Source organism: Augochlora pura, chromosome 3 (assembly GCF_028453695.1).
Source record: "Augochlora pura isolate Apur16 chromosome 3, APUR_v2.2.1, whole genome shotgun sequence".
NCBI lineage: Eukaryota > Metazoa > Arthropoda > Insecta > Hymenoptera > Halictidae > Augochlora > Augochlora pura.
The window spans coordinates 25,846,602-25,869,874 of NC_135774.1; the positions used below are offsets into that span (position 1 = coordinate 25,846,602).

Consider the following 23,273-nt stretch of genomic DNA (forward strand, 5'->3'; position numbering starts at 1 on the left):
TGTAATATATTATTAATATATTACTTTACTATATTTTTATGTTATATATGTTATATGTTAAATATATTATTTAAGTTTAATATATTTTATACATTAGTAATATATTAGTATAATAATATAATTCATTTATATTATAAATATATATTATTATAATAAAATAATCGAATTCGCAGCGAATGGAGGAATATATTTTGGCTCACTTCTTAACACGAAACTAAATATAGATGTTATCACCTTTAATATATAGGTAATTTATTAGTATAATAAATTATATATTTAGTATAATATATTAGTATAATATATTACCTTTATATTAAACATCATCTACATTTAATTTATAGTGCTAGGAGTAAACCAAAATATATTTCTCCATTCGAAGCGAATACGATTTGCTTTATTTCATATACGATGTTCCCATGTTAAACATCACCCTAAATGCATACCCACGTAAAATGCACACCTAAATGCATACACATAGAATAGTACGAGTTCTTGTAGCACGACACAAACGTCAAATAATTTCTCTCACAGAACTCTCCGACCTGTGAAAGCAACCCTTGCGAGTCCCAAACAATATTCCCTTCGGTACCTTCTTTAGGGCGAAAAACCCCGTGTCAAGGTTAACGCGTGCATTCACCCTGAAGAAGTGCAAGCTTCTAATTTTTTTCTGCGAAGTTCCAGCCTCGCAGGGCTGAGGATACCCCTTAAAGGTCAACGCGGTTTCTCACCCTGAACGGGTGAAGCCTTCTCGATTTTTTTCTTCTACTTTGTGGTTCTACAGGGTGAAAACAACCCTCAAAGGTTATCAGGCGTTGCGAAAGACCTCGACGGGCGCGATAAACAATTTCCCTCTGCCGGTCGACGTTTCTTTGCGATAAAACATCCCATGTTAAGATTAAAGGAATCATACCTTTTGATCCTTCGGGGTAATAAACGACCCCTTTCATCTACCGAAGAATGCTTGTCGATGAATGTAACAAACAATTTTTTCATTCCCGCGTCGCGAATGCAGTTCGATCCAGCCGGCAACTGCTTCGGTATTTATTTATTTATTCATATATTTATTTATTTATTTGTGCGATTATGTATGTACGTCGTCGCATGTAAATGTATTCTCGGACTCCAGTTACTCCTGGAAACTGCAATAAAACTGCTGTTTGCTTTCGAAATTACGTATCGACTTTCAAATAACGGCGTTGATACGCGCGGCGTTCGCTGACAGTCATTTTATTCAATTGCGAAGGAGGTTGACGAAGTAATTAAACTTCATCCGATTCGTGCCGCGTTGTAAAGCGTTCCGTAAACAAACTGCATCTGCATAGTTTATCCGGCAGTGCGGCGCGGGGGAGAGGGTTTTCGCTGCAGAAAAAAGAAGCGAAATCAAAGAATAATACCTCTCGTCACTTCAATAACTCGTTACCTTGAAAACAAACCGATCGTTCCGCTAGTCCACGGATTCAATCCTTTTATCTCGCGGGGCTTCGCCCGCCCTCTCCCCTGGTACATTCTATAAACGCATAAAACCCGCAATCTAGTGTATTAATTAATCGATAACCACGGCTGCGGCGCCGGCGACAGCCGGACCCGATATTCTAGAACCGCCCGGATTGATCGGAATCACCAATTTCGTATATTTTCGGTCGCAATTAACGAAATCGCGGCGGCGCTTTAGCCAGAATTAACAAACAACCGTATTCAACAATGTATTCTTTTCATTTCCATAGGAAATTCTGAATTGATTACGTTATATACTGTTTTCAGATATTTTCGACCGCGATCGTGGCGCTGTAGACGGGGGCGACGATGTATAATTGTCGGCAACAATGAAATTCGAATAATCGACGGCAATAGATAATTATAAAAATCGAGGAACATATTCAGTGGTAGAAATTAACAAAATCATTCTCTTAATTTTCATGAAGTATTACAATCTAAGTAAAACTGTTTAAAAAGTACTGATCTTTGGACATTTTCTATAGCAAAATCAATGATCATACGAACATAAAAATTTTCAGACATATACACGATCGTTTGAAGTGTATATCAGTATTTTTATAATATCACACGGTCCAATTATTGCGTCGAAAGAAATCAATTATTACAAGATCAAGGATATCAGACACGTTCCAAGTAAATCGCGAAAAGTCCATCAGGAAAGTGCGAGAAACCTGGTTCAAGTTATCGAATCAGGAATTCGATTTAAAACGCAAAGCCCCGAAAGTAGTGGAAAGCAATTCGCGTGACAAAAACCGAAGCGGAAAGATTCGGATTTCTCGCAAGCGACTGCTCCGGCCGCGGCAGATTCGGATCGCGTCGTGCCGGCGCGCGGAAAAATTCATTTTTAAATCCGAGCAGATAATTGCAACCGGGCGTGCAGAGACGGCGAATGAAAAATACAGGCCGTTGAGTCAGTGGGACGTGTTTCGTGACGGCTCATTGAAATCCGCGTTTCGCGGCTGCATAATGCATGAGGGGCGCGTTCGGTGGTCCCGTAACGAGAGGCATGCGATCCATCAGACGCGTGTCGCCGATGGTGCGCGGCCCAGATCTCGCGCGAGTCGGCCGTGATTTCCTCGATCCTTCGATCCTGGAGATTACGCTTCCTAATTGAAACGAGAAAACTCCAAGCGGAATCGCGAGTCGCGGCCCCGCCCCCCTTACAGGAACAATTGAATCCGCGATGCACCGGTGTTTACCACTAAATTCAGACATACGCTTCCAAAGAAAAAGATAGCACGCGCGTGTTATCTTTAATTTCTCGTGTTATAATTATGGTACAGGAAACGTGCCAATGATACAGAAAGACAACCTTCTACTAATATATAAACGTAACTTTTATTGACTTTTCTTCAACGAATTCTCGTCGTAAAAATAAAAATACCCAAATAAATACAGACAAGATGATAGCAGATCTGAAATATATTCCATATTATATAAATTTAAAATAGACAAACATGAAAATGATGTAACTGTACCTGTGTTTAATAACGTGTGGAACCTCCGTGATTCTCAATTACTTCCATCATTGTTTTTAGTAAGGATTTATACAGTACTTTAATTGAAAATTGCCATTTTTCCATTCCCCTTTAATACTCATTTTTAAGTCATTTAAATTATAATATTACTCTTGATAATAATCCCCAACAATTCTCAATGATATTTAAGTTCGGGGAACGCGTGTGCTATCTTTTTCTTCGGTAGTGTAATTTTTGCCGGCGCGATCATAACGAGGCACGGCGCCGAAACCATTGTTCCCGATTGTTCTTGCTCGAAGACGCCGCGGAACATGGGGGGCGGACAAAAATCCCGGCGGTTAAGCCGCAGCAAATTTTTCTCCGGATTCCCCGAAACGTTTCCGTAGGAAACGAGAAAGGAAGCCGCGGTGAAAAGCCCGGCGTGGCCCGGTCCGACTCGGCCCGACTCGGCCCGACCTCCTCGAACGCTCCTCCGGAGCTCATTTCGTGGGAACGAATAAAAGTAATTTGCTAAAGAGCTCCGGTCCTAGCCGCTCGCAACCTTGGATCGTTATTGCTCCGTCTTTCTTCAGTTTCCTTCTGATCTTCCCCTTCTTTGCCGCCGAGAAAAACACCGTTTATACGGCCCTGTGCCCACACGGGGCAGGACTGTCTCCCTTCCGACAGCTTATCCTCGTATCTACTGGTCGGAGACAACGAGGGTGACTTTCTTCGGGTGAGTCCTCGATCGAGGCTATGTTCGTCTATAGTTCTGCCGAATTCTGGAGACTTTTTACGGAGAGGTTCGTGCAGCTTTCTGGTTTGAATCGTCGCGTGTAGATTCGTACAGAGTTTGTCACCGTTTGTGAATGTTTTTATTGGAAAATAACCGGGCTAGGGAGAAATAGATTTCTGAAGCAGTAAATAGACTATGAATATTCATATCTCCCCGTGTAATGCAAAATTTCGCGAACTGACTTTTTTTTATTAATATTATATATATTTATGCCCTACTTGCGATTTGAAAGATCTATTTTCTCTTAGCCCTGAAAAATGATCAATACTTACTATATACGATTAAGCACAGTAATGTAAAGTATATCCAAATATCTGACCAAGATTAGCTCAACAATTGCCATATATTAATGACTACAGCAAACAGAAATTAATCAACAGACAAATCGCTTCACATACGCTCTACAATGTTAATAAAAAAAAAATGATACACCAAGGTACGTTAGAAATTGTTTGAAAATTTCTATCAAGACAAATTTCCTTCGCCATCTATCTCCCACCTGGCCCGACACTTTCAATCACAGTCTCAGCAACTTGGTACCTTCCCTCGCACAATGTCCACACGTTATTCCTAAAACTACGAACAGTCGTACACGAATCGATCGTTTCCGATCAGCTTGATTAAGAAGAGCGCATTTATCAGGTCGACAAATGATGCATTCGCCGCGGTCCCCAGTCCTCTCGCACCGAATTCCTTATTAGAAATTGAAATTCTTCGTCGGACGACCTACCAAGACCCGAAACAAGATAGGGACAGTCTCCGGCAAGGAGGGACCTTTGATACGTTAAACGGAGGGAATCGATAGCGCGACCCCCGTCGCGTTCCTCTTCGATGCTTTGCCTATCGAGCCTATGGTCGCTCGATAAATCGAGTACGATTGGTTAGCGTGCATACTCATCGCGGAACGACCGCGAATAATGGACGCTGGTGCATATACAGAATGTTCCCGAGGTCCTGGTACGACGATGGGTCAGCACACTTCTCAACCCGTATCCATCCTCGGGAACTTAAAAACAATCCGTTCCGCTATGCGGTAAAATAAACTGTTCCGGTGTACACTGCTCGATGCAGAAAGATGAAACTCTCGTCTGAAATGGGAAGTCGGGCATCTGTTGCGTCAGCTGCTTCCAGGCTATTGTTCTTGCGTTCCCTGAAAAGTTTTATCAAATATACCGCTCCCTCTTGGACGACCATCCATTTTTTTTCCATGGAAACTTAAAATAGGAAATGACAGCGTAGTTATCATTTTATGAAGTCTTTTATAGTGGACCATTGCGCGATATGTCGGATAAATGGAAGTAGTACGGTCAACGATATTTGAGACATGTAAATTAATTCGTATTAGAGACGGTAGGTTGGAGCTCTGTTGTTATAAATTTTGTCAGATTAAATTGAGCGATGTGATGGTCAATATTTCAGACAAGTAAGGTTTTATTGTTACAAATCCGTCAGGCCAAACAAGTAGTACGATGGACAGTATTCCCGGCAGGCAGGATGGAACTGTATTAAATTCGTCAGGTTAAATTTAGTCGGATGGTGGACAGTATTTCAGACAAGCAGGAGGGAGATATATTAAGTTAAGTTATATTAAGTAGTGTAATAGACCATATTTCAGACAACCAGGATGCAGCTGCAGTAAATTGACAAGTTTGTCAAATCTATTAAGTCTTTTAGCCAAAAACAAGAAAGAGATTGGAAAAGTATGGTCCAACGCGTCTTCTAAAAATTTCCCAATCCAGTGCAACCAATATAGCGCGAACTGTCGTTGCCACCTCGAATATTGTAAATTCGTCTGTTGAATTTAGCAGGCTCGCAAATCCCGCTTCGCTCGCTTTGCGACAATACATATTAAAGGGCGCCGGTATTCCGTCGAGTCCTGGTTGCGTTGTATTCGACGTCGGCTCGGTTGTGTCGTGATTGGTTATGTATGAAGTGATGGTTGTCGAAGTTTGTCATAGGCCTCGGCAATGCACGTCAGAAATGTTCATTCTTGTTGACTTGATATTCCATAGTTTCCAAAGAATTATTTGCTCTATTGCTCGCGAGACTTGAACAAGAACCGCGGAACAAACAAAAATACAAAGCTATCGAGCAAGAGACCCAACTGTTGGATAATTATTATGCGGGGAATTTGAATCGACATCAGAACCGCACGATCTTACGGACCGATCCGATACTTCAACGACTCGACGCGACACTCAACTCGACAAGGTTCGATGCAACTAGAGGTTTGCAAAGCAAAGCTCTCAAAGAAATCCTTTTTAGACAAACGGTCGCTGATAAAGCGACGCCCAAGATGTTCTCGACGGCAAAGCGCCGCCCGAAGCGGCGCACAGCGGTCCGGATTGACGCAAGGCGTGCCATTGCCTCATAACTCTTCATTCGTAAAAGGTATAAACGCGATACTTGGAGCGATCAATGAAATAATGTCAGATTAAGGATTAATTAAGAAAAAATACATTAACTTCATTACTGTTATTGTTATTATTATCGTTATTAGTATTGTAACTATAATTATAACTATTAGTATTATATTTCTCATTATTTAATTAGATTTAATTAGATTTAAATCTAACGCCTCTGGATCTAATTCCTTATTTTTTTATGGACCACTGTGCGGCGTCGAAAGCAAGTTGGAGGCAAGCCATTGAACCTCGGGAGCAACGGAGCCTCGCGAGGACTCGCGGGGAGTCCGTGGGAATCGCGGTAATTTTATTCCGAGGCGATTCACCCCCCGACTAATGTCGTATGCCGGAGCAGCATAATCGCGGCATTTGTAACGCAACTCCGCGGTGATCCTCTCCGAGACGTTGCCGAGCCTTATTAGCTTCTTCGAGGCGGCTCCTAGCAGCTCCCCCGCACTCCTCCCACTGTCTCGTTAGCTCCTACTCACCCTCCCCGCCGAAGATCCAATTAACGAGCCCTCTCTCCTAACGACTCGTTCCCATCCAGCGACCGCGTCCCGAATAATTAATACGCGTCCTCCTTTCGGCGCCGATATCGCGGATTTCCGAAGTTCGCGCGAACCACTATCGCCGAACATACCTCTTCTCCTTTTCCCGGACTGCTCGCTCGGTGATTCGCGACACGTGTTCGCTGCCATTCTTTTTTTTTAATATCGCCGATCGGGACGTGGCGCGAACGTGAACGGGACCGTCGCGAATTTTTGCCCGTATGGAAAATAACATCGATAACCGTGAATACTTTTTCAATTTCCACTGTTTGAAATTGCGCTGACATGCTTTATCGTGGATGCGTTAAAAACTGCTGGCTATAAATCAACGATGCATAAAAGTAATAGCGGATCGATCATTGTTCAACAATTAAACGTTTCAATTATTTCGAATAACTCTTTGATAAAATAATTCATTGTTCAGATCGTTTTTTATTCGAATAATACAAAAACATAACACGGAGGAAATAAATCGTAATTATAACACGACGTCCTGCACGAAGAAATTCTTATTCGAATAGAATATAATTCGCATAAATTCTACCCTAGATCAATTTTTATTCGATTGTATATTTGTTCGACGTTTTCTCAGTTCATCGATGATTATCCCGAAATGTGCCAGATTTGCGTATAGTTCACGCAAGGAGTTTTAATTAAAATCGTAGGGCTGGCACGGTCTCGTCGTAACACGTAAAATCGCTATCTCCTCGCGACGAGTATTCCCGCCGTTCACAGCTGAGAGGTTAATCGTCGCAGTGACTTCGTGGATACACCGGCTAAATATTCGCTACAGCCGAGGCAATAATGGCGACACGAATGTCTCTGCAACTGTACGAGCACTTGGTGTGTAGTTAATATGTAAGGCGGAGAATTTTACGATGTGAAAGCCCCCTGGTATTTATGAGGCCACGAAATCTTGAGTGGCTACTTAGGATCTTAAGCAGACGGCTATCGCTCCGAGTACGTCTATGGGATAGCCGGGAGTTTCATGCCCTTATAGCCCTTGCTCTATCCACGATAAACCGGGGCAGTAACGTTCAAGTATTCGCTCACGGACCCCACGCCGTACAATTTCTTTCGTAAACGAACCGCCGGGGGATTACTTTACCATTTATAATTCGCCGGAGGAACGCGAAATTTTATAGGCTGTAGACGTTTCCGCGGGTCGTAAGTTGATCAAAGCGGTATTGTATTTTCTTTAGATTTTATGGACACGACTTTATATTCATTTCTGAGACAACGAGTTACCGTTTCGCGTGCTGATAACGCCGTATCATCAGATTCGAATTTCATTCGGGAATGGAAGAGGATAGAAAATTCGATATAAACAAGAACGGTTTGCTCGTTAACTTTACCAATTCAAATTCGCTGTTTGTTTCTGGCAAAATTGACGTACGAGAGCGGCACGGTATCTTATTAAGGATGGAGGGCGCGAGTCTAATTTCCCCGGGCAGAAATATTAAAAGCGGCGAGAAGAAAAAATTAATTTTTGCCGGAGAGTTTCATTTCGTCTTCGGGGACTCGGGCGATACTTATTTTTATTAAATTCTTCAGGCTCGAGAGAAGAAAGCTTCGTCTTCTCTTAAATTAAAAAAAATTCAAGGTCGCTTTAATTTCTAAAGAAACAAAGCGGATAAGAAACAATTACGCCCACCATTGCATGCAGAAAATTGTATAACCTTCTCCTCTTTTACCTCTTTCTAATGTTCACTATTTTCAACGTAGAGTAAACGAGAACCAATGGTTCAAATATATTAAGAGATGTAGTATCCGAAGAACGGAACAGGACTAGCGTCTCATAATCTCATATTCCCCCCCCCCCCCCCTTAATCCCCTCGTAGAAAACGCAACGGAAGCCGGACCGCCATGATCCAATTAAAAAGCAGACTCTACGAGCAAAGAAAGGAGACAGAATTTGAATTTGTCGCGCAGTCGGCACGGTCCACCAAACCCAACAAGAAGGTACACCATTGTTAACACACGGGGAGCGTCCTTGGTCCGGATAGTTCACAAGGGCTCTCCGTTCGCCCGCGATTGCATTAATCCGCGGGCTAATTAGGCAAAGCACGTTTAATCGTGGCAGGGAGCGCTGGGTCCGGCTCAATTAGCTAATACAGGCCCCGATTTGGTCGCGCTTTATTCGCTGCCGCATTGCGATAACCAGGTTCACAGACTTCGCCCCAGTTCACCCTTTATCGTAGCCGTCGGCGGGATCAAAGGCCGCGGATATAATGGTGGATGTCATTGATTCGGTGGGAAGCAAGTCCGCCGGCGGACAGGTTCCACCGGCGTCCAAGGAACTCCTTGAACTTTTAATAACCCGTTCGCTGGGACAAAAGCAGCCCGGAAAAATATTCTCCGGGAAAAACCTGTGTCTCTCCTTGCGGAGGAACAGCAGAGGTGGCCGTGCCCCCTCTGGACGTCGACACACACACAGAGAGAGAGAGAGAGAGAGAGAGAGAGAGAGAACAAAGCTCGCAAGGCCGGAATCTTTTCAGCGATACGCCCCCGCGGTGAGGTCGCCAGCTCCGTGCCACCCCTCCGGAAAACTTCCGGCCTTCCTCTTCTCCGGTGTGCTTCTTAATAGCTTCGACAGCGAGTTCGATGGGGTATTAGGTTCGTTCGATGTTCTTACTCTTTGTCCCGGGTACGCCGCGCAGCCGACGCGACTTCGCTGATACCAGAGCATGATACACCACTAGTCGGGAAAGTTTGCGTCGGTATCGACTCAACGGCGGTGGATAAATTATTGGTGGGCCGGCTCGATTTCTTCGTAAGCACCTTATGAAGTATCGGGGATGAATTACGCGGCCAGTCGGAATTACCTTGACAAGCTCTCCGGTGAAATTAATACTGCGCGGCTGCTTGTCCTGTCTCGAATATTTTATAGATTTTTAAACAGGTGATCGTATATTTAAGTATTTTTATTTTACGCTGTGGCGTAAATTATTTCAAGATTGAATTTATAGTAATTTTAATTGGTAGGGTTAATGTGTTTGATCCTCCATAGGTGTTCTAAGTAATTGATGAAGTATAATTTGATTCGAGTCACATTATAGGTTAGGTTCTTATTAACCTCTTAGGCATGGCTGGATTTTGTGCGAATAAAATTGTTCGTAACTAAATTACCATTTATCTTAATATATATTTTTCGGTATTAGCTGTATATATTCTTTTCTTAGTGTATTGTACATATACACTTTCACTTTAATCGTTCACTTTAGTAATAGTATCCACGAAAGCCACTATAATGGCGCGTCGTGCCTAAGAGGTTAAATCATCACAAGAGTTTAGGAGCGATGCTATACAATTTTTAATTTACTAAAATATTTAACAGTCTATGTTGCACCAATTATGCAAAGGGGATGTTCAATCGAACAAACTATTGAAAATCATTGCAGATACTGTGAAGATCATTTAATATTATTATCCGTGTACTATTAAATGTTCAGTACTTTTTAGGCAGGATGAATCGGTTGAATTCACGTTTCCCGAATATTCCACCTGTACCGTGTTAAGTAACTGAAAGAGTTCGTCCTCTGGGTAGAACTTTCGGTCCATGAAACTCGCTGGAACTTGTCCACGCGAGGCAACGCGGTACCAGCGCGCAGCAAAAACCACGGGGCAAAAATTCTGAAACTTAATTGCGAAACTTCCATCCGTACCCGCGGACCGTTTATTAGCGCCGCTTATTGCGACTATACGCGATTATTTAATATGCATTTGAAAACACTCAAACACGCGAATCAACAGCTTTTTCTACTTAGGGGAGAACATTTTTAAAAAAAACCAGAACCCGCGTTATATCTGCAGAGATTGTTTGAAGTTGCCGCAACAAATTAAACTGTGTCAAAATGAAAGAACTCTGGTTAAAAGACTGAGCTTTACATGAAAACAGTATTTAATTTTCCAGCAGCGAGCAAAGCGGAATTTGCATTTCTAATATTTTGTGGAGTTTGGAAATTTTCTTCAATTTAGGATTCTTTTATTATTTACTTTTTAAATACGTTAGTCGCGTATGATGAAAATGTAACATGATATTATTAAAAATTTCATGTACTTTTTAAATTTGCTATACTTGTTTTGTATTCTTTTTAATTAAATTATAGGATGCATTTGCATAAGCAACAAAACTTGTTAGCAACTAGAGGGTTGTCTGAGTAATTTTGGAAATAATTTTTAGTCTTCTGAATAAGGTCAGTAGTAATACTAACCCTTTATGCTCTGTAACTTTCACGTAATTTCACCTACTAATACAATGACCATGTTTCTACATATTTTATTATAACATAACAAAAATTGAATACAAATAAAGATCGTAATACTGTTGTGAAATTTTAAAGGACTTCAGAAATGAAAGATATCCAGCTATTATTCAAGTATTTCAAACGATTACCTCACGATATTAATAAATTAATGTGACGCATGTGCGAAGGGTTAAAAACGTGTTCAACCAATCGAAACTCTAATCGCCGTACGCGGCAGTTTTCCGCGAGCGAACCGCAGTCTCTCCAAACATCAAACAACGTATTACAAGGGAAGAGCAAACAGAACTATCAGAAAATAATGCCGGGAGGAAGGCGAACCGAGGGCGAGTAGCCCGGCCGAGCAAGCAAGAATGTGTTCAAATAACGATAAAATACGCGGCCGTTGCGAAGCGGTGGCCCGGCGGACAGAGAGAACTCGCTGGACCGTCTAACGTAAAAGATGTCATCTCGTCCGAGGAATCGGCCGGTCGTTGCGACGGAATGGCCGGCCAACGAACGAACGGTGGCTTCGGTTCCGCGCGCCCTATGGTCCGTAACCCTGCGGGAGTTAGCCCGCGCAGGCCCTCCCTTTCGCGCTCTTGTTCGCCGCCCTTTGAAGTGTTTTCGCGACGAGGCGTCCTAGGATCCATTTACGGAAGGTCGCCGGAGAAATACGGTTATGGTGTCGGAGGCCCCGCGGGTCTCCGCGCGCCGCGCGTATTTCATTAAAACAGCCCGCCAGCAGATAGAGGACGCTCAGACGGCCGCGCGCCGCGGCGTGGAAAAATAATTCCTGTGAAAAGAAGGAAAGCGTCGCGGCGCCGCGACGCTCGCGGCCTGTCATCCTTAAACGCGTCGCTGGCTCGAAAAGCAATTTACCGTTCGTTACCGGCGCGGGGCGGCGGCGTCCTTTTGTTCATCCCGCAGTCGGCGGTAGAGAGCCTCGTCACTCTCGCGGCCGCTTTATTTTCGCATGCGCGGTGATTTACACGGGCCCTGCACCGTGCATAACGCGGAAATGCAAAGCAGATGGAAATGCGGCCGTTTTTAAACGGGCCGGGCACGAGCGACGGCTCCGTCGTTTCGACGGTTCCGCGCGCCGCGGCTCGTTTATCATCCCGCGCGACCTGTCGTCGCGCTGTTGGCCCGTCGATCCGACCGGGACACGGTTTCCGATGGGAAAGCCGTCGCGGATCGACGAGGACGGTCGCGAATTAAACGCCTGGACTCTGACCCTGGAACCTTGACTCCATGCGGCATTCTTCGCGTGACCGGCCAGTCCTGAATTTATTATGTCTGCCTGCAATTAGTGCTGTTGCGCCGCAGACCTGGTTTATAACTCCAGGAAAAAGTATCGCGAACAATAGCCGAGATCATTTTATTTAAACAGAGCTGGTGTAGAGAGCATTTCCTTTTATTATTGGCTTAGAGCATTTACAATAATCGTTTCGATCACCAATAGACTATATTTGTAGATTCTGGATCAGTAGCCAATTGTTGAGAAATTTAATTCTTAACGAAAAAACTGATCTTCAATTTTAAACATTTTTCTTATGCAAATTAAATTTGCGAACTTGGCCAAATAAAATGGTATTTACAATTAAATTTACTTAACGTAAGATCGCTACAGATTATTTATTCTCCTGTGGCAATAATGCAGATGAGGATCAGATCGGCACAGGATAATTCGTTAATATAATAAAGCCAGAGAAGATAGGATACTGGGTGACACTCGTCGGATACGCCACTCTTTAGCCGACGGCTCCGATCGTCCAATACAATATTTCACTTCACACACACACACAGTAGCTAATCACTAAAGCGAAATCCCACAATGGGAAAGTTGCGGTGAAAATCGTTTCCACGATGAAACGAATATATACATATTCGGACCTCAATCCGGGAAATATTGAAACGAAACTCGAAAGAGAAATTCTAAATACGTTTTGATTAAACAACAATCGTAATAATCACCAATTGCGGGTATCATCAAATAATTCGTGAATCGCGAGTGGTCGGGATAATATACGGATCGTGAATATTATAAAATAATTCATCGAAATGAATCTGCCCGAAGGATTCCAAATATTTGGTAATGAATAAGCTGCGAACATTTCTGTGGAATTAAAATATACTAAATCGGTGATATAGGACAAGAGTTAAAGTAATACTTTCAGTAAGTTTATTGTAACGATAATATCTGTAGTTTAATTATTGAACTATGTAGTTTAATTATTGAATTATTGTTGAATTTATAATAAAATTGACTGTAGTACCAAGCGTTAAAGACAGTGGGAGAAATTAATGTTCTTATATTCCACTTTAGTTATTGAAATTATTAAATTAATATTAATACAGCTAAAATATTATATACATATTAATAAGATAATTAATTATTAAACTATGGATTGTTGAATTTATAATAAAATTGACTGTAATACCAAATGTCAAAGATAGTAGGAGAAATAAATGTTCTTATATTCCACTTTAGTTATTGAAATTATTAAATTAGTATTAATACAGATAAAAATTAATACAGCTTGTATATTAATAAGATAATAATGTTAATACAGATAAAAATCTTCCTTTCAATAAAGACCTGCAAACTATTAATTATTCCAAATCGCAGCATCGAAGCTTTCGTTAAATCTTCATGATAAAATTTTCTAAAAATTCGCATCGTTCGATTGCCTCAGCCGATTTGTTTGTCGAAAACCCGACCGATGGGGATAGACGTATGCGCAGGTTCTTGGAGGAAGTTACTCAATCTCGCCGGTAAACCTAATTGGAACCACACGAGGACACACCGGCGGTGGCATCGCCGATAGTAATTGTCGGAATGGAGTAAGCTCCATAGCCCCCCAGGGCTCCATTAAAACCGCTGTCAGGTGTAACAGAGTGATCTTAGAGCCGGCAGCGGGGCCGCGCCCGCGCGACAAGGTTCAATTTCCCTAAAGAGGCGCGAGACATGGAGTCTCGCGACAACGATTAATCCGTTTCGGAAATGATTCGAAACCGGAATCGTTCGAACTCGTCCCGGGGCCAGATTGAACAGCCGGCGAACAGCGAAATCGTTTCCGGTCGCGCCGAATCGAAACCATATTCTACGTTGCAGTTTATTCGTCGCCGATTCCATGCAAATCCGAGAGAAAGGTACGCTCGATCGTAATACGAGATTACCAATGAAAATGGTCCTACCAATGAAAATGGTCTTAGCAATGATAATATCCTCGAGGATTTATTTTTATCGAGCTCGCGCGACAAACTGCACAATTTTGCCTGCCAGGTTATTGCATTTTTATCTGCGCACGGTTTCCAAGATAGTTCCGTGACTGCCGATTCATGGAGGGTGGTTTCACCCCCCCTCCCACGAATCCGGAACCGTGTAGGTAATTTTCGGGGTAGCCTAGTTTCCTTCCCCCTAATAGCAACGTTTTGACAGCTTCGTTGACCTAAAACTTCCTGGCCAACATACTTAATTGTCGATATTCCCTGGCGAGTAACGCAACTACAATTTTGTTCGTGATTAATGTTCCCAGATTACCATTTTCTAAACAAGCCGCAGCGAATTTCGAAAAGCGTTTCAGCCTGGTACAATGAAACGGATAGACGAACCGCATTCTCGAATGTTTCTTGGTGATTAGTTGAACAGGTTACATCCGACAGGACTTCAGTCAACGAAATAGTCGTTCATATAGACAGCTAATAAATTAACACATTCCCTGCCACGTTAAATGTCTATTTAACGCGTTAAACAAAATATTTTATGGCAAGTTTAGAATCGAAGTGTTCATTTCCACCAACAGAATGGATCCATAATTAGTCTGCTTCATAGTCATATTAACAATACTTAATAAATAAAAATAAAATGAAATATAATAAAAATGTCCCACCTTTTTAATACACGGCAATGCATGATGGGACTATTTAAGTCTCATTCCATAAATTCAGTCTCATTCTACAAATTCAGTTGAATTATTAATTATTTATGTTTCTACATGCTTTCAATAAAAAGATGCCAATTTTGTTTAACTAAAAACGCGACAAAATTTCTGTGCCACATGGGTGCATTTGTTTCCCGAAATCCTGTGCCTCGAAGAGTTAAATAATAGTCAGATGATAAAAATAACAATGAGTTAATTAAACAAAGTAACGAGCGCAGGCAATCGTACGATTTTTAACGAAGAGAAGCCTTGACCCCGATCGGAAGAACGCGAGTTCTTGTCAACTAATCAGACCGGGGGCGCCGTGAAACGAACAATTCCAATCCGGGTAACGAAATTCGAAGGCGTCGGCCCAGGTTTTTGATTTCCTGGGGCGGCGGAGTCAGCAAGGAACGTCCGTTACGCGAAACGATGCACCGAATAATTGGGAACAAAGTTACGAGAGAAAGCGGAAGGTATGCAAATAGCGGGATTTAATTACGCGGCGGGGACGGAGAAAGGGCGGGGAACGCGCGGGAACTACGGCGGGGAATGAATGGCGCGCGAATCAGGAAAGAATCCCTGTTGCTCTAACGAGCCTGGTCGTCCCTTTAATTAAATCCCGGTCACGGGCGCGGGCGCACGGCCGAGCCTAGCCGATCCGAGAAGCGGTCGGCTCGCTTCCTGTCCATTTTCTCCTCGTTTTTTCCCCCCTGATTTTTCTCCTTTTTTCTCGCCGCTGTTGTTCGCGCTCCGGCGAAACGCGTGTATCGGCGCGGATCGATGGCCATCGGCTCGCCCCCATCAATCTACGGGGCCACCACCATCCCCCCTGGTCGCTTCGACCGAGAACTCGGGACACCCTCGAACTGATTTTTCAAAAAGTCGTTTTCGAAAGCGAACAGCCGAGAGCCGCGTTTCGAGCCGGGAACAGGCCGCCGTCGCGCGCGCCTTGTAATACGCTCCGTGAAAAATGACGGCGACGTTCAGCGATAAATAACGACGGCATACAAACGCTCCCGGGAGAACCGGGTACCTAAGTGAAATTCTAGAGAGAGAGAGAGAGTGAGAGAGAGCGAGGCGTGGAACGTTAACTCGATGGACCGTGTACGGTGTATTTGTCTCAATCTCGTGAGATTTTCGCGAGCAGCCACTCCGCCATCGACGTTCCGTTTGTAGACGGGACCTCCGTGGAATCCGGTGCAGCTGGCGACACTCGTTTGCAAGTGTAACAGTCAACCAGGAGCTTGCGAGATGAAAGATCGACCGATGGAGAGCTCCCGAGGGACTGACGGCGCACGTTTTTCACGATGGATACTCGATCGAAGACGAAATGGCGAGATGTCTTTGACTGGTTCTACTTTTTGGGTGGAATTGTGATAATTCATCTATTATTAGTCGTCGTTCGGTGAAGTATCTTTGGGGAAATGAACGATTCGTGAAGAGCTAAAGTATTTATCGAAATGGTAAATTTGACTGCAGCCAGTTGACGTTATTTTTTATTTCTCTTCGATAATTCTCTAAATAGTAGATTTGTATAGCACTAATATATTATATAATAAAATGCAATAAAATGTAAAATAAAAATAAAAGAAACGAAATCTCGTCAAATACACGAATAAAATGTAAAATAAAAATAAAAGAAACGAAATCTCGTCCAGAATCTTGAATGACAAAGAAACTTCTGTTTGCGCAATCTGAGCTCGAAACAGCTACAGAAAACAGCGCAGCCGAAAGAGGCAAAAGGCAGGAAGCCTAAAAAAAAAAATACGTGTCGTCCAATCACGTTTCGCGTAAAAGGGAAACAAAGGAACCTGTAGCGCACGAATGGCCACTCTGTCATTGCCTTCCAGCTGTACGAGGGCCATCCAAAGTCAAAAGTGTCCTTCCAATCAATTTCGCCGAGCCCCGAAAAAAAGCCAATACATCGACGCCCGTTGTCAGTGAACGGCCGAATATTTCGTGTTTATGCGACTGCGGGACCATTAACCCTTCGCCTCATATGCCGAAAACATTCGTGACTCCTTATAACGTACACAGTAACGAAATTGTTTAGTAGCAAAGAGACCGCCAATGTTCAGACTATCATAGTATAATAGACTGTCTCGTATAGTGTTTACACTGGCCGCACCATAATGCCGTATTATATTCCCGACAATAATCCCACCATAATAGGTAACGTTGCTGTTCTGAGGCAGATTAGTTGTATACAACACTTTGGGAGAGAAATAAAATTTTATACAATTATAAGACGTGGGCCAAGAGTTCTATTATATATTTCTACTAATTTATTATTCATTATTTCCATTATTTTTGTTATCTTTGTTATTGTTACATGCGTTTATTACTTGGTAAATTGTCTATCTCTCGAAAAAATGATGAATTTCTTATCGATGAGATTGAGGAAGAGAAGCCCTTGTTAATTCGACTTTGAACACTGCCGAGAATATACTCTGAACCGATCGCGGCGCGTGTTCAGCTGTTCCGTCCGCTCGCTAGATAATTGTCGCGCGCAACTCCGTGACCCGTCGGAATCGAGTTTTTGCGGAAGGTAGAACACGAGCGCCGTTCTCGGTCGCCGGTGCCCGCAAATATCTATCTGGTGTAGGCAGTAAATAGAATTTACGTCGAGCGATGGAGGCTGGAACTGGCTAAGGGCCGGGGGTGGTGGAGCAGACGATAAAAAACAAAGAATATATCCGATAAGATGCGCGGGGAAAGTTTATACTACGGCGAGACGGAGTTTGTTCGTCGTTTTGGAACGTTACGATCCGAACGCTGTTTGCGAGTTATTTATGCGATACGTGGATATTAATTTGGATAGATAGACGCAAGAGGAATGTTTGTAGAAAACAATGGTTGAACCATTCTATGTGGCAATAAGTATACGGTAGTATACCATTTAAGCATAATATCTTTTGATAAGAGATACAACTGCTGACATTTCCTGTATCTCGGCGTTTGCTTTTACCATAAAATTAATATTGTTGCAATGCTTGATAGCAAAAAATTAAAACATCGAAATATAGTTCGTAGCTTTTTATACTATAATCTTATATTATATACTATAAACTTTTTCTACTATATACTTTTTGTGTCTTTAATTTATTACTGTCTCAGTTACATTTAAAGACAAGGATAAAATAGGTTTTATCAATAATTGAAAAATATCAGCCTTTCTCCTTCCCTCTAGAAAATCATTTATTTTTGGCGCCGGCATTGTTTTTCACAAACACGCCCCGATTATACGGCTGTTCAGACAAAATGATAGGTGCCTCGAATATACCAAAATTAGACAATCGATTGGAAAACGTCGCGTTCCTCTTTGGCAGTCTAGTAATTAGTACAGCCCGAATTTGCCGCGCGTATACAAGCGTGCCAGAAACTCGATAAAACAAAGCCGGTAATGGCCGTGCGATTCGTTGAGCCAAAAAACAGTTTGGAGAGCAGGGAATTTGCATAAAGATTAGCGGCCTAATAATTAACGTAGCATGACAATGCATCCGTTGCGATGGATGTACCTCGAAGCGATATAAACTCGCGCGTATGCGGCGCCGATCGACGACACGCGAGATTTCCCGCGGAGTCGAAGATCCTTCCCTTATCAAACAACCAATATTTGGTTGACTGTCGATCGGTAACACCTCCCGCCGCTGCACCTAGATCCACACGATTAACGAGTACGCGACGTTATCGCGCGAGTAATTCCCCGATGAATGGGACTTGGAACTCGGAACGCGCGAGGCGGAGGAAGTTCAGAGTAAATAGTCGCCGGCTTGCGACTTAATCGTGTACAAAGGTCTGGGGAAGGCTTTTAAGTCGGTCGTCTCATTAAGGAGGAGGAGCGACCGATTCGCGCGGGTTCGTCTCGTCGGGAGATAAGAAAGAACTGGGACATAATTACAGACATTACTCACCAGCCAGCCGACTGTGCCAAATCCTGAACACGTTTATTTCCGTGAAATAAAATGCATACGCGAACGTGCCGCGATTAATGCTTTGCACTCGAGTAGTAATGAGACACCGCTAAAATTGTTCTGTCACGTCCTAAGATAATTTTTATACAAAATTTAGATTTATATATAAAATTTAAAATTTAATAAGAATATAAATACCATGTGCCAGAAATTTTATTTCAGATGTGCGGTTAAAATAGTTTCGAGTGCAAAGGGTTAATACCATCACGTGGATGGAGTGGCATTTAATGTCCCCATATACTGTCTCACTAACACTTAAATTCTATAACTTCCTTAAGTAACAATTTCTTCCATCGTTTGCGATAGTCAAAACATTTAAGTAAACGGAGTCCGTCGAAGGCACTCTGCAATTAAAACTTGCAGTCCAATTGAAAATAACATTCGAACGCGGATGTTTAACGCGTGGAAATAAAGGGAACGGGACGTTCCACTAAGAAAGCCGTAGTTTCGCGCGATTTAATTTGTCGGGCGATTGTCTAAGTACCCGAGAATCAGGCAATTAAGGACGCTGGCGGGCGGAGTCGCGGGATCAGAGACAAAGCAGTTTCGGGAATACAAGGCCGCCAATTGGTAGACCGATGTTCCCATCGGCGCGGTCATTCCTCGTCCTCGTAAAACGCGCTCGTAACGTCGCCGAGGGTCTCGTAAAGATATCCGGTGTAGCTTGACGCTGATCCGAAAGGAGGAATGATCAAGCCCGTCCTTAATCCGCGCGCGTCCGAGCCGCTTTAAAACCGGGAGTTAACGATCGACCGGTTGACGCGAGGACTCGTATCGCCGGTAAATATTTCCCGGTGTCAATTTTCCCGGGTTCCTGCGTGGAAACGGCGCGGTGCCTTCTCCGACAACGGACCCGTGAAATCCCCGGCCAAGGAAAAGGGGACAGGGGAGAGAAACGCGCGGAATTCCCCGGTTGAACCCAGATTACAGACCGATACGGTTTCCGGCGGAACTATCGACCGAAGGCTACTTATCCGCGATTAGGCGACAAACGCGGGCGAGCATCTCTTAAATTACGAGCACCGGCTACGTGCTTCCGTGCGCTCGCTCGATAACGAAACGCTAGAACTCGATACGGTATTGCCGCCGTATAGCCATCGTGTCGATACGGTATCGATACGTACGGCCGTTCGCTCGCCCTTTGTTCGAGGGAGACTTTCCTCGATACCTCAGGCATTCGGACTAATGCGGGGCATGCCTGCGGTCCAGATCAAGGGCCTCCGGATGCCGGGCTCATCAGCTTTCCGATGCTAATAAGGACATCACATTTCCGGGCCTTAAAAGTGGATTTAAGACACGACAATAGTCAGCAGGTTGAATAGAAAATTCTACTGACTCCATGATCAATTTTTACAATACAGGATGAGCCCAAAGTCGTGACAAACGCGACCAGAGGATGAACCAGTTTTACATCCAAAAGATTTGCCGGGTTTCGATCGAGCTTCGTCTTAAATCCTCAATCTCATCATTTTAACAAAGAATGAATCACGTCGCCTCATCCCCGTTCAGTAGGCCATCGACATCTGCACGTGGAATCCGCTTAGGGTACACTGTTCGTCGTCTATCTTTTCGAAGGGTACTCTCGGTAGAACCTAGAAGATAGCGTCCGCTACCTTGAAAACTGACACAGTTATCCTCCCCGCGTGACCCGAAGACGACAAGATCCCCGGCGACGTCGGATAATGCAATTTCCCCGAGCGGTCTCCGGCGGATGAGAAACGATCTACGTAGTAGAGACTCACCTTCGGAAATCCCTGCTCCAGCAGGCGTATATGACAGGATTCATGCCGCTGTTGATCCAGCCGAGCCACGTGACCGCGGCGAACACGATCTCCTCCTGCCAGATGCACTGGGAGCAGAAACCGGACCAGAGGTTCACCACGAAGAACGGCAGCCAGCAGACGATGAACACGCCCATCACGATGCCGAGCGTCTTCGCCGCTTTCTTCTCCTTGGCGAACTTGGCCAGCTTCCTGGACAGGGAGAAGTTCTTTCCCAGGTGTTGTTTATTGATCCTGGTAGACGGTACTCTGGTGAGACAGTTGTTGTGGATCGCCGTGAGCGGCTCCTCGAGGTCCTGGAGGTCCTCGGGCGTGCTCGAGGCGGTGCGGAACAGGTGTCTCGCGTCGGTGTTGGTCCCACCGCCGCGATGCATCCTGAGAGTGAGCTCGAGCTCGCCGGATGCCATGATCACCTGCTTGGTGCCCAGCTTCAGACTCCTCGTCTGGATCACGGCGGCCCGGTAGATCTTGTAGTATGTGAACACCATGACGAACAGCGGCACGTAGAAGCTGATCGTCGACGAGAAGATCAGGTAGCCCAGGTGCTCCGTGAACGGGCATTTGTCCTCGGGGACCTCCTCGGTGCGGACGGCTCTCCACCAGGCGATGGCGGGGAACGAGATCGCGCTGGAGCAGATCCAGACGATCGCGATCAGGATCGCGGCACGGCGACGGGTCATCTTGCGCGGGTAGGTGAACGGGTCGGTGACCGCCCAGTACCGGTCCAGGCTGATCACGCACAGGTTCAGGATCGACGCCGTGGAGAAGAGCACGTCCAGGGACCGCCAGACGTCGCACCAGTCGTGAGTGAACAGCCAACGGTTCTCCAGGACCTCGTAGATCGCGCTGAAAGGCATCACCACCAAACCGACCAGACAGTCGGCGAACGCCAGCGACGTGATGAAGTAGTTGGTCGCCGTGTGCAGGTATCGCTCGCGCACCACCGCCAGGATCACCAGCATGTTGCCGAACACGGTCGCCACCGAGAACAGGAATAGAATGATCGCCAGGCCGGCCCTGTCCGTCGCCAGGTGCCACAGCTCGTCGTAGCTGGTGTTCTGCGGCGGGTAGCTCGCGGTGTAGAACGTCCTGTTCAGCTGTTTGCTCGGCACGTTTACCTCTTCTTCCGATCCGAGCAGGTAGACCGCGGTCTCGTTCATTTTTCGGCCCGCGGGCGATGCTCAGCTGCCCGACACACCCCCCTTCACAAGCTCACCCCCGCTCGCATCAGGCTGCCTCGTCCGAACCGCGTCTACGACGCCCCATCCCCCCGTGCTCTCTCATTTTTCCGTCGGATATCGCTGCCGTCCGCGCGATCGAATCCCTCAAGACATCGGTCAGTTGTTTCGGCACCTCCTTCGAAAGGATGCCCGCGCCTGGATCCTGGCCTCCAGGTGGGCCTGTCGAGTCTCCTCTATGGACGAGGGTTCAAACGTTCAGTCCTGGCTGGTCTCGGTTGTTCCTGCCACCTGGAACAAGAGATGGACGGTATTGGTACGGGCTTGGTCGGAATTGCCAGTCGAAGAGTATTACGCGATCTAACAGGTTGATGGACGCGTTACTGTCTACAACAGTACTCGAGCACCGGACTGGTTTACCCAGCGATAACCCACGGAACCGTTTCAGTCGATAGTCCACTCGAGGATTAACACTCGATCCGTGTGGACCGAGAATATAAATGTTGCTGTTCGACGGTTTAGCTTTTGGCAACTCGTACAAACTTCCTCGTGTTTTATCAGGGTTTATAGAAAGACTAATAGTGACTAAAAGACTAAAAGACTTATAGTGTCGAGAGGAAAACATTAAAAAATATATTAAAATATAATTGAGATTATTATATTAGACAAAATGGTGCGTCATTCGATGGCTAACGAATACAGCTAAAGTTTAGTACACGAAGCAAGAAATGATAAACCAACAATTACAAAACAAGAGATGCGGAAAGCTCTTAGCTCCGCCATGCCGCAAGCCATACAAGCGATCGAGTATTTATGAACGGGGAGGCAACTAAAGCGAACCGACCATCGAGGATGAGCGGACGAGAAAAAACTACAGCGTCGTTTAATAAATAGCAGACTGAATATTTATAAACTTATATAACAGCTTCTAAGATTTTTTCCAAAACGAACAAAAGAGGAGCTTCGATGCGGCTGCCAGGGTTTTTTGCATTGTTTTCCCGGTTAATCGGAAGCTTCGGAAAATAAGAAGGAAAAGGATTCTTTGCAACCTGTTGCCAACAGCTTAACAATTTATTCAATCGGTTATTCACCGTTTTTTTTTTATAGATGGTTCAATGGAATTTCATTTAAATGCGAGACAACGAGTAATATACATATAATTGGACGAGTTGAACTGCAAAATGGAAATGAATGAATATTAACGATAAATTCTATAATGCAAATAGTCCAGCAAGAGCGAGCGGAAGTTAAATTAACTGTCCGAGCGTGTAAAAGTCCCGAGCGGGTAGAAACGGGACGGAGACGTAAAGTTATGGGAGGCCACGTGTCGCCCGATGAACTGCACCATTTTATTGCGAACGCACCGTGACCTCCGCTCCCGCATATTACGGCGCGAGACTTTAATGGAGGAAACTGGCCTCGTAAAACGCGTCGATAAGCGTTGTTGATTTATCAGTTTCCATT

At 44.4% G+C, this 23,273-nt stretch overlaps 1 protein-coding gene across 1 annotated transcript in view; it reads right to left on the reverse strand.

Moving 5' to 3' along the window:
* Window positions 1-21,895, reverse strand: part of Dop1r2 (dopamine receptor 2) — a 72,407-nt gene extending 50,512 nt beyond the window's left edge. The window contains exon 1 of the mRNA XM_078176686.1: window positions 20,593-21,895. Coding sequence (XP_078032812.1) covers window positions 20,593-21,791 — 1,199 coding nt within the window. The 5' untranslated portion in view covers window positions 21,792-21,895. The remainder of the gene's footprint in view (window positions 1-20,592) is intronic.
* Window positions 21,896-23,273: the final 1,378 nt, after the last annotated feature.